At 42.4% G+C, this 12,503-nt stretch overlaps 1 protein-coding gene across 1 annotated transcript in view; it reads left to right on the top strand.

The window, feature by feature from the left end:
* The window catches only part of KCNAB1 (potassium voltage-gated channel subfamily A member regulatory beta subunit 1), a 306,923-nt gene that overhangs the window by 198,146 nt on the left and 96,274 nt on the right, over nt 1-12,503 (top strand). Inside the window, exon 4 of the mRNA XM_029616487.1 lies at nt 765-802. Coding sequence (XP_029472347.1) covers nt 765-802 — 38 coding nt within the window. The remainder of the gene's footprint in view (nt 1-764; nt 803-12,503) is intronic.

Raw genomic sequence — 12,503 nt, 5'->3', positions numbered from 1 at the left:
CCAGCTGTCTCTGTTTTGTTGACAACATGTACTGTATGCTTCCTCATAAGGGCCTTATTCAATAAAGATTTTTCCATAAGTTCAGATTGGATGATAGTCCTTTTTTTTAATAAGGCCCTAAGGTTATAGAACAGGACTGTACTGAATAACATAGCCAGAGATTCAGCCAGGGGCTGGCCCAATGTACGGATGTCAAGGTCTGAGAGCAAGTTCACCAGGACTCTTCCTTCTTGGACCACTATTGGGCCTAGATTTTTAATGCAATATTCAGAACACTTTGAAACTTGATAATGCCAATGAGGGTGTCAGACCTTCTACACTCACAATGTTCAGTAGCTGGTATATTATGCATAAATATGTATCGAGTATTTTAATATGAAAACAGGCCATATTACACAATGACAGAATGGGTAAAGTCTCATAGACAAAGCATCCAATATCAGAAAATGTGGCTTTGAAAGGTTTTTCTCCTTGGTGTATGTATTTGGTAGGTTCAGATTATAATGAAGGTTATGTCTATTGCTCTTGTTACAAATGTTTTGCAGCATACAGTGATAAAGGGAGAGACTGAATAAAAAAAAAATAGATCTCCAAGAGACTAAATTGTATGATTTCTTAACCAATTAAATTAAACAAGCATTTTTACAGTGAAACTATTTCTCATTAAAGGCAGTCATTAAGAAAAATTCTAGACACTTGCTGAGCACAATTATTAAACCGTGAAAAGAAATCTTGCAATTAACATATCATTATGTTCATCCTAGGGACCTGGGTCACATTTGGAGGCCAGATATCAGATGAGGTAAGATGTTTTTGGCTTAACTAAAAATATATTTATCCAGCATGCATGTTCAGGCGCAGTAGATATAGAATTATCTTCAACATTGATATCACTGATTAGAAGAATAATACTAGTGTGGATGTGTACTTTTTCATTTTCAAATACTAATGATCATTTAGGTGGACAATTCTATGATGTATGTGAATAGCCCTTATAAGGCTTCTGCTCTTCCCTATATTTAAATTTTAGGGTGCCTCATGAATATTATGGTCTAGGGAGTTAGGGCAGTAAAACAAAAGTTAAGCCATTGTAACCTTCTTCACAGACATTATAAATTCTCTCTATATATAATTTGCTAGGTTTGTGTCCTGCTCACTCATTCACCCTCCAAAACAAATATTTGTGCTGGGTTTTCACGCTATTTATGCACTGATTTGCTTTTCTTAGAGTCTAATGTCAATAACCCAACAAAATTATCCTTTAATAAACTTAATTGAACATGAAAAAATAAACTGATTTTTGCACATTCACGAGTATGCAGTATCTAAAGACAGCTAAATGTAAAGATGGCGAGTTAAAGCATGCATACTTTTAGCCCTATGAATGTTCACTGTGTAAGCTGCTCAGAGCTGTACTGATTGGGTGATATATGAACATTTTAAATATAAATAATTTTTTTAAATAAATAAGAGCACATCAAAGACTGGGTTCACGTGTGCGCATTTGAAATACATCTATGTAGTTTGCATTTGTGCACGAGTGACACTATCGTGTACTAGTAGATTACCACCTCTACATGTTGTTCACAGACAATTATAGTTGCAGTCTGCCCCCTCTACATGTGTATCACTGTTTTTTAACCCAGTTCACCACGAAGTGCACACATACAAAGACAATTTGAATCCTCTACACATACGTGGTTTGAATGCTTTTCATTCCCAACTTTTTCAGCAGTCACACTGGTGTCATTGTAAAGCTCTAGAAGATTGTTTATAAAATAGTGGCAAATTAATTACTCACAAAAATGAATGTGTGCAAGTTAACAAAGTGGAATTTATTTTTGTATCACTGTATACAGCAGATTTTTAAAATACCATACAATTAAAGGAAAGCAAAATAGTTGCAAGTTCTCTACTATAGCCTTTTTCATGCACCTTCATTTTCCCTTAAATGTTTTTGGTCCCAATCCTGCTACCTTAAGAAGAATATATACATATCACCCTTGTCTTTCTTTCAAAGTGAGTATCTACAATATATTTAAAATAAAATAAAACAATAGTGGCCTCTTTTTTTCCAGTTGAAGTGCCCTCCCCTTTTATCTCAGTTTGGTAATGATATGGAAAGGTGTAATATTGTTTATATCAGTTGTGTGGGTGGACTGAATTGAGTGACGATGAATTGGATGCCCAGGCTATCTGCTTTTATATATTTTCTGGAGTGATGCCAGGAGGAGTTTCTGAACATCTTATTATTATCATCATCAGTGGGTGAGTCTGAAAATTAAGCACTTGTCTCTCCCAGTTGGTATGTGGTTGGGGATTCTCTTTCCAAAACTTCCACCTTTACAACCTGGCAGCCCACCTTGAAGGGATGATCTACTGGAGGGTAAGAGCAGAACAGGGAGGAAGAGTAGCCTAGTGGTTAGAGCAGTGGGCTACAAACCAGGAGACCAGGGTTCTAGTTGTGCTGTCATTCCTTGTGACATTGGGAAGTCACTTTAACCTCCATTGTCTCAGGTAAAAACTTACGGGCCGATACAGTAAGGTGCGGTAGAAAGAGGTGCGTTAGTGCCTGGTGCACCTGCGTTTGCCGCACACACAGTTCGGATCACCTACCGCTCGATACTGTATTTAAATGGCATGCAAATGCAAGCCACGTCCATGAAGTGCAATCCATTTTACTGTATAGGCGCTATACAGCGCCTATACAGTATCCTGGATGCGCTGGTACCTGTCATTTCAAATGTCATTTCAAATTTCCTAGGTAAGCAGGAGGAGCTGTGAATAAGGTGAGGCAAACGGGGCGATGCCATCTAGCACCGACAAACGCAACAAGAGGCAAGTTTGTTTGTTGGTTGTTCCTGAGAGAAATTTTGATTTCTGGGTGGCCCAGAACAGGCCAGAACCTCCCAAGAAAACCCTGTATTACTGGAGCCCAATAAATTCTCACAGAAGGCAGCAGCAGGTACTGAAATGGGTTGAAACCCTACATGAACAGAATAGCCAGCAGCTGGGAGTGGTGAACCAGCAGCACGAGGTGCTGACAAGAATGGCCCAAGCAATACAAGCTGCCACAACATGGACAATCCTAGTACCACCAATGTTGTTTAAAATGAAACCTGGTGAAGACCCAGATATATTCTTAAAATGTTTTGAAAGAGACACCCGCATGACTAGCTGGCCAGAAGCCACTTGGACACGTCACTGGCAAATTTACTTCCCGGCAAAAGCCAAGCAGCCTTTCAAGCTGTCAATCCAGTGGAAAAGCCAATTATTCTGCTGTCAAAATCGCATTTCCTGGAAAAAGCAGGTTATATAACAGAATCCTACCAGGAACAGTTCCAAAGGAGTACCATACAACCTGGAGAAACTCCACACTGCCTTTTCCATTGACTAAAAGATGCTGGAGGAAAATGGCCACAGTTAGAGGTAAATACAGGCCTTGATATGTCCAATCTGTTACGAGCGCGCGCGGGCGCGGTCGTCTCGGGCGGGTGGTGAGCCCTTGGGCCACGGCAGGACCCCAGGAGGAGCCCAAGGTCACACCGTGGGAGGTGAACTGAGCAGGCATGGTGAGCCAGGCAGGCAGGAATAGAAGCAGGGAGTCAGGCCCTCAGCCGAACCTGCATGCCCATGGTAGCCAACACGGGGAAGTTGACTAATGAACGGTCCTCCGACTGTTCCCGGCCCTTTCGGACCTGCCGCAGGGAACGGCAATGGGCAGCAGGCCGGACAGAGGCGAGGGCAGACAGAGTCCTTATACAGAAGACGTCAGACGGGGGCTGAAGCAGACACTGTAGACAAGGCTGGACAGAAACATGGCACTGTCCATCAGGGCGCCCTACTCAGCCCACCCGTGGGACTGAGTCGCGGACCACCCTGTCCCAGACGCGCCCTACACAGCCCAGGAAGGCTGGTCGTGGACCACGCTGAGAAGGAGGGTGCAGGGAAGACCCAGGCGAACAGGAACTCCGATGCTGGGATACTCACATCCGAAGTCCTTACGGCTGGCAGGCAGGGAAGCTCCAGAGCCCGGGGGACGAATCCCTCCTGTTGGCCACTCCAGGGCCCAACAGGCCAGAAGGCTCAGGAGCCAGACAGGACGTAGGACAGAACAAGCGGAACTGGATCAGGATCAGGCAGCTTCAGGATCAGACATCAGGAAACACGTCAAGGCAGACATCAGGAAACATGGAGGACCTGGACCGGCAAGGTTACAGACAACTGTAATGCACAATCCGAAGGCCCGGTGCAAGTGAATAGAAAGCTCTTAAATACTGGAGGTAGAAGGCAACTCCCTGGGAGGAGCTTGCCAGGACCGCCCACCGCTGGTCCTATAACTAGGGTAGAGAGCTGCGGGCCAGCCCCTAGGGAAACGGGCGTGGCCGGAAGCAGGAAGTCCAAACACAGAGGCATGCGAGCCACAGGCATGCCTCAGGAGCAGCTAGGCCTCTCAGGCCCTGGAGCAAGTCCCGGATGGAACACAGGCGAGGCCCTGGCTTCAGAGCGGCCTCTGGAGGAAGGTAAGAGACCTCCTGTAGCGCAGCAGCAGGGGGGATCGCAACACAATCAGGTCCTCCTGGAGCAGTTCCTGGATGGGCTGGACTGGCCTAGGAAGAATTGATTATGTTGGTACCCAGAGCTCACCCTAGAAAAAACAATGGAGGTGGTAGACACCTTCCATCAAGCTCAGTTGATACCAGAATTGGTGCAAAGGCTGGAAAGGCAAACTGCACAGGCTCCCTATTATGGCAGTGAGCATACAAGACCCCCCAAAATGGTCCCTTGGGTGGACAGCTCTGCCTCCTTACTCAGGGCACAGCTCTTCACCTTGCCTCATGGGAGGAGAGGGTATTTGGCTAGAGATTGCCAATATCAAGGAAGTAAGGCATGAATGTCAATCTGATAACTTGGCCAGCAATAGAGACTAAAGCATATATAAGGTAGGTCCGCTAAAGCAGGGATGACCATGGAGTCAGAGAAAAAAGGGAGTCTCTGAAGAACCTGGCCACCTGAGTAGCAAGGGTTTGGATATGATTTCCTTTTGCTCACTTTGTACCGGAATGGACATGAAGAAGCATATTGCCCCTATGACAAAGAAGAAAATAAAGAACCCTTTGTATGAAGTGATAAAATTAAAGCAGAACAAGCCCCGCAAGCATACTCCTACTATAAGACAGAAGACCATGCTGACAAGGACTGCCTATGACTTGAGGACCTAGAATGGGAATGTAAGCTAGCAAAGCAGCACAAAGGAAAGCACAGTCAAACAAAAGAAGGGAACAACGAACCCTTTCTAGGAACTGTTGAAATCAAAGCAGATCAAGTCCATGAGGATGAAGAATGGGAGCGCAAATGGGCTCATACTTTTGTAAAAATGCAAAACTGTAACTTGGTATATGGTCCACTTGGGGACTTTTAAATGTTGTGATCCCAGTTGAATTGGATGACTGTCCTTCTGGAGTCTTGATAGATTCAGGGTGCAGCGAGACACTCATTAGGAAGGAGTTTGCTCAGAGACTCTATGTCCATTATGAGAAGAGGTCAACACTCGCTTGTATACACGGGGCCCAGTAACAATACCCTACCTGACCACTATAGCAGAGCAAACCAGGATAGTGGGAGTGCTTCACAAGCTTCCCTACTCAGTTGCTCTGGAGTCATGATTGTCCCCACTTTAAGACTCTGTGGACCTGGTTTATCACTGGATTAACTAAGGCTAAAGAAGACAATGTAGAGGAACTTACTGAGACAAAGAAGGAAAGCAGATAGCTCGTGAATCTTAACTGACTCCCCAGGTTGGGTGGGGAAGGGGAAAACCAGGAAGGTTAGACAGCCCCAGCGTAGGATGGGGAAGGAAAATAGAAATATCTGTTTTCTCAGGAGCATACCCCTAGTAAGGGCAAGCATTCAACTTGAGAGGTTTGAGATGAGGGGGAGAGTATATGAAAGGGTATGCAGAAGAAAATCCCAGAACACCATAAAGAACCAGTGGCAGAGATCTGACACAGTCAACCTTAAACCCAATACAGCAGAGAATCCTGGTTCGGGGAAGAGGTCCCTGAGAAAGGAGTATAACTAGCCAGACCTAGGAAGGAGCAGGAGGTCCAGGGGAGAGAAGAAAGTCTAGAAAAGGCGAAGAGCTAAGAAAACTGAAAATGGACAAAGCCATGGGGCTTGATGAGGTTCATCCCAGAATACTGAGGGAACTCAGAGATGTGCTGGAGGGTCCATTGTGTGACCTGTTCAATAGATCTTTGGAAAAGGGTGTACTGCCTAGTGACTGGAGAAGAGCGGTGGTGGTCCCGCTTCACAAGAGTGGGAGCAGAGAAGAGGCTGGAAACTACAGGCTAGTTTGCATCACCTCGGTGGTGGGAAAATTAATGGAGACTCTGCTGAAAAAAAGGATAGTGAACTATCTACAATCTGGTGGGTTGCTCAATCAGAAGCAGCATGGATTCACCAGGTGAAGGTCCTGTCAGACGAATCTAATTGATTTCTTTGATGGGGTGACTAGAGAACTGATTCAGGGAAGAGCGCTCGATGTAATTTACTTGGATTTTAGTAAAGCGTTTGATACAGTTCCACACAGAAGACATCAACAAAATGAGAAGCTTGGGAGTCAGCTCCAAAGTGTTGGCATAGATTACAAACTGGTTGAGAGATAGAAGACAACGGGTGATGGTAAATGGAACCTACTCTGAAGAGAGAATGGTGTTAAGTGCAGTGCCACAAGGATCGGTGTTGGGACCGGTACTGTTCAACATCTTCGTGAGCGACATTGCGGAAGGGTTAGAAGGTAAAGTTTGTCTATTTGCGGATGATACTAAGATCTACAACAGAGTGGACACGCCGGAAGGAGTTCAGAGAATGAGAAGGGATTTAAGGAAGCTGGAAGAGTGATCAAACATATGGCAGCTGGGATTCAATGCCAAGAAATACAGAGTCATGCATCTGGGGTGTGGTAATCCAAAAGAACTACATGCGTTGGGGGTGAAGGGCTGATGTGTACGGAGCAGGAGAGAGACCTTGGGGTCATAGTGCCTAACGACCTGAAGTCGATGCAGCAGTGTGACAGGGCAATAGCCAAAGCCAGAAGAATGCTGGGCTGCATAGAGAGAAAACTAGTAAGAAAAGGGAAGTGATAATCCCCTTGTACAGGTCCTTGGTGAGGCCTCACCTGGAGTACTGTATTCAGTTCTGGAGACCGTATCTCAAAGGAGACAGAGACAGGATGGAGGCGGTTCAGAGAAGGGCAACCAAAATGGTGGGTGATCTCCATCGAATGACTTATGAGGAGAGGTTAAAGAACCTGAATATGTATACCCTGGAGGAGAGGAGGAGCAGAGGTGATATGATACAGACCTTCAGATACTTGAAAGGTTTTAACGATCCATGGTCATGAACAAACCTTTTCCATTGGAAACAATTTAGTAGAACTAGGGGTCACGATTTGAAACTCCAGGGAGGAAGACTTAGAACCAATGTCAGGAAATATTTCTTCACTGAGAGGGTGGTGGATGCCTGGAATGCCCTTCCGGAGGAAGTGGTGAAGTCTAAAACTGTGAAGGATTTCAAAGGGGCATGGGATAAATACTGTGGACCCCTAAAAGGCTAGAGGATGGGAATAAATAAAAAAGCTAAACCAGCACAGAGCAGCAGTTACTACCCTTAAGAGAAACATGGGGGTAACCTGCATGGAGCGGCAGTTACTACCCTTAAGAGAAACAAGTGGGTAACCTGCACGGAGCGGCAGTTACTACCTTGGGAAGCTTGCAGGGCAGACTAGATGGACCATTTTGGTCTTTTTCTGCTGTCATTACTATGTTACTATGTTATACCAAGATCGCTCACTGTGCCACATAGCATTAAAGATAATGGAACAATGTCTTGTTCTCTTATTATTAAATCATATCTTATCACTGGAATTCAAAGGAGCCAATCAACCGAATGACCATCATTAAAACCTTATAAGGTAGAATCGAAACATAAGACCACATCTGTGGAATTCCCTATTCAGGGAATATTGGTTCATAGATCACCATTTAATCTTTCATAATCTTTGTAAAGCTTGGCTGTTTACATCTGTATTTGGTCCAAATTAGAGTTCCTTCTGTGGACATTTGTAATTGCTTAGAGAGTATGTTGGTTATTTGTATTTTTGCTGAAGTTACGTTTTTTAAGATCATGTGTACATTTTTCATTGTTTTATATTGCACATGAAATGTTATTTATATTTTATGTTGCATATAATGTTACTGTCTAGAGCTCTAGGTTGGAGGGTTGGATCTAAAAATGCGAGAATAAATAAAGATGTCAACTAATAGAAATGATAACTTACCAAAACATACCCCACTCTACACTGGCTGAACAGAGTCAAATTTAAAAATCTAATGCTGCCCTGTTGATAACCATTGTTCATGATCACCTTCTCTCTGGTGCTTCTTGACTTAGTCAAACAACAAAGTTCTTGTTATGACTTTTGTACTTTGTTTTGAGCATATTGATATGAAAAATTGTGTAACAAATTTGGATTTGATTGGATTGCATTCTTGAATGGAGTATTCTTTACCCACAAAATGCAATACCAAAGAAGCTCTCATGTTCTTCTTTTTGCGACAGCTTCGGCATTCAAACAATCTTGTCCATAACTTCTATGTGATTTTCCCTAGATAAATCAAAGGACATGGACAAAAATTATGTAAATGACAAAAGAGTAGTACAGTTAGTATAGTGTTTCAATGCAAATGTTTCACTCGTAGTAAAATTTGCAGTCTTTTGTTTGATCCATATTTGCACAAACAGAACCTCTAATATCTAGAGAATGCTGTCTTGTAGATGTTTGGTTTTTGGTTTTTTTAACTTTTTATTTAAGCAAATTTCAGATTTATTACATCATATATCAAAGTATAAGAGATCTTATAATATAGTTCAATAATAACTTTTAACATTTCTAGGTAAATAGATATTTTAACATAGATCTCTGAAAATACAGGTAGTATAGGGACCAAGATTATATAGGAAATTAAAGGAGCTCAAAACATATAATCAGACAAAAAAATATACCACCACACCCCTGACTTTATAACCCTTCATCCTTTTCCATCTAGGAAACCTCTTAATTGATCTGGTTCATTAAAGATATATCTATTCTCTTGAAATTTTAAACAACATTTACAGGGATATTTCAGGACCATGCTGGCCCCTCGGCTTAAGACTTCAGATATTTGTTTTTGAGGAACACGAGGCTAGTAATTAGAAGGTACCAGACCATCATTAACATTTCTATCCCTTGAAAATATGCCACCCTCAGCTGATCATCAAATAGAGTGTATTGCACTATCACTTGCCAATGTTTAACATTTTACTGAGCTCTACGGAAAAATTGGAAAACACATGTACTCTTATTGGCACTGCTACCTTTTACATGTTGAGTGATCTGTAGGAAATGATCTTTATAAATAAATCATGGCTCTTTATAAGCTTTATCCTCATTCCATAAACCGGTCCAACATCTTTTGCTTTGTTAGAACACAACCTCCTTAATCTAAAAAATTGTCCCAAAGGCATATTACATTTCAAATATCCTGGATGGTGGCTAGGGAAATGTAAAACAGTGATTTATGAATGATGGATGTTCCCTTAATCACACTATCCAAGAAGGATGTGGAAGTGAAATGAAAGTGCATAAAAATTCAGATGTTCACTGCATCCATTTAACCAGCGACGGAACCTCCTTAATTTTTCTACCCTTCCAGTCCCTTTATTAAAAAATGTCATCAAAGAAACCTTTCCAAACAGAGGTTTCTTCAAAAAAAGGAGATTTATAAATTCACGTAGATCCCAATTCCATCCTGCACGTTTGCTACAGCCGGGGCCATTGTGGCACCCATGGTATTTCCTTGAGTCTGTAGAAAGAAGAATCCTTTAAAGTGAAAACAAACTTTTTTTTTAATGCAATAGGTGCCAAAGAATGGGCCAGATTCATTAAGGCTTTTCTCCCATTAGTGACTCAGGTCCAGTGAATGAAACTGATAGAAACGCTGTGCAATCTGAGATGCTTTTCTAATACTGTGGTATATAATGAGGAAACATCAGGCATAATTGAAATGATCTCTTCTGTATTATGGGCATAATTTTATAGCATCCTGCCTAAATTAAGTGGCAAATGCCAGAGCCGTAGCTAGCCTATGGCCGATGTGGCCTCGGCAATCGGCGCCATCCATTAGGGGCACTGTCACGCAAAACCTATAGGCCTCAAGGTTCCTCTTCCCTTCCCTTGCCCTTGCAATAAATAACAACGCGATCCGCAGAGCTTCAAAAATAATTGATCTCCTCCTCCTTCCCTCCTGCCGGGCCAGTGAAGAACAGCACAGCCCACACTCCTGACCCCTCTCTGCCCCGCCCCTGCAATGAAGAGTAACGCTGCCCATAGGGCAGCAAAAAACATCGGCCTCCTTCTCCCCCGCCTCCCTGCTACGGTAGTGCAGAACAGCGCAGACCCAGGGCTGCAAAAAGCATTGGTCTTTTCCTCCCTTTCCCTGCCTGGCAGTCTGGCAGGGCCTCAAGGAGTAGCAATGTGCAGCAGCAGTGTGGCCTGCATGATGTCAAGAAGCAATGATCTCCCTCCCCATGCTTCAGCATACCTGGAAGCTAGATTAGAGAGAGAGTCTATGATAGTATGTGTGTCTGATTCAGCATGTGAGAGAGTCCATGAGTGTATGTGTGTCTGCTTCAGCATGTGAGAGAGAGTCCATGAGTGTATGTGTGTCTGATTCAGCATGTGAGAGAGTGTATAATAGTATGTGTTTCAGCATGTGAGAGAGATTCTATGTGTATGCGTGTCTGATTCAGCATGTGAGAGAGAGTCTGTGTATGTGTGTCTGATTCAGCATGTGAGAGAGAGTCTGTGTATGTGTGTCTGATTCAGCATGTGAGAGTCTATGATAGTATGTGTGTCTGATTCACCATGTGAGAGAGTCTATGATAGTATGTGTGTGATTCAGCATGTGAGAGAGTCTATGAGTGTGTGTGTGTCTGATTCAGCATATGAGTCTATGAGTGTATGTGTCTGATTCAGCATGTGAGAGAGAGTCTGAGTGTATGTGTGTCTGATTCAGCATGTGAGAGTCTATGATAGTATGTGTGTCTGATTCACCATGTGAGAGAGTCTATGATAGTATGTGCATGATTCAGCATGTGAGAGAGTCTATGAGTGTATGTGTGTCTGAGTCAGCATGTGAGAGAGAGTCTATGAGTGTATGTGTGTCTGATTCAGCATGTGAGAGAGGTATGATCTTCTGAGAAAGAGTCTATGTATGTGTATGATTGAGCATGTGAGAGAGTTATGAGTGTGTGTGTGTGTGACTGAGTATATGAAAGAGAATGAATGAGCATATGTATATTTGTATATAGTTGAAATTGAGAGAATGAACAAGTGTGTGTGTGTGTGTGTGTGTATATGATTGAGCATGCATGAGCGAGAGCATATTTGTGTGAATGACGAAGTCTGTGACAGAGTATGTGTATATGATTTATCATGTTACAGAGATTGACAAGTATATGTGTATATATGTGTGTGTGTGTGTGTGTGTGTATATATGGTTGAGTGTGAGAGAGAGAGCACAAATGAGCTTGTGTGTGAGTGTATACAGGTGAGCATGAAAGAGCAAACAAGTATGTATGTGTATATGACTGAGCATGTGTGAAAGAAAGCATGCAGAAAGTTTGTATGCAACAACCCCCTCCTCTCTCCCTGCTAATCCATGACAGTCTCAGGTCATCTGGAAATGAAAATTTCCCAGGTATGGACAGCAGGAGATTTTTTAAATCCTTATTAGTTTTAATTATGGGTGATATTTGATGTATCAGCTGTTTTGAAATATTTTATTGACTTTTGGAAATGGATAGAGATATGAGTTTTTAATTATTGGATGTTCTATCTATCAGCTGTTTTGAAATATTTAAAATTGTTATTAGTATGGTTTTACTATTTATGATTTATGTTTCTTGATTTTATTGTTTGCTGTTTTATGAGGAATGGTGGTATTTCTGTTTTACACCACAAGATGTGGAAAAAATGCAAAACACATGAAATGGTATAAAAAATGAGTGTGTCGCAAGTAATTTAATGGAATGATGATTCATATAGTGACCATAAACAAATGATTATAATGTCAAAAATGTAATTAGTAACAATTGTAAGTAAATGAAATTAGCAATATGTATTAATCCTCCTCTGTCCCCTGACACGGGACCGTGTTTCGCCAAAGCTTCATTGGGAGAAACAAATCTACAAAGAAAATTAGCGTCAAAAAATGTGTTTGTAAATATATTACAATGATCAGACCGGAAATAGGCTGCAGCAAAAGGAAAAAATATTTGATATACATACCACATTGAAGTTATTTGTTAGGATTTGTAGGTTATTGGGCCCTTGGCCCGAGGTGAGAGATGGTACCATCCACGGGGAGGAGCCCCACTGAGCCTCACCGTCGGGAGGC

The sequence above is a fragment of the Rhinatrema bivittatum genome, chromosome 9, assembly GCF_901001135.1.
Source record: "Rhinatrema bivittatum chromosome 9, aRhiBiv1.1, whole genome shotgun sequence".
NCBI lineage: Eukaryota > Metazoa > Chordata > Amphibia > Gymnophiona > Rhinatrematidae > Rhinatrema > Rhinatrema bivittatum.
Note: the sequence above shows the minus strand (reverse complement) of the source record. Positions and strands in the feature narration are given on the sequence as shown.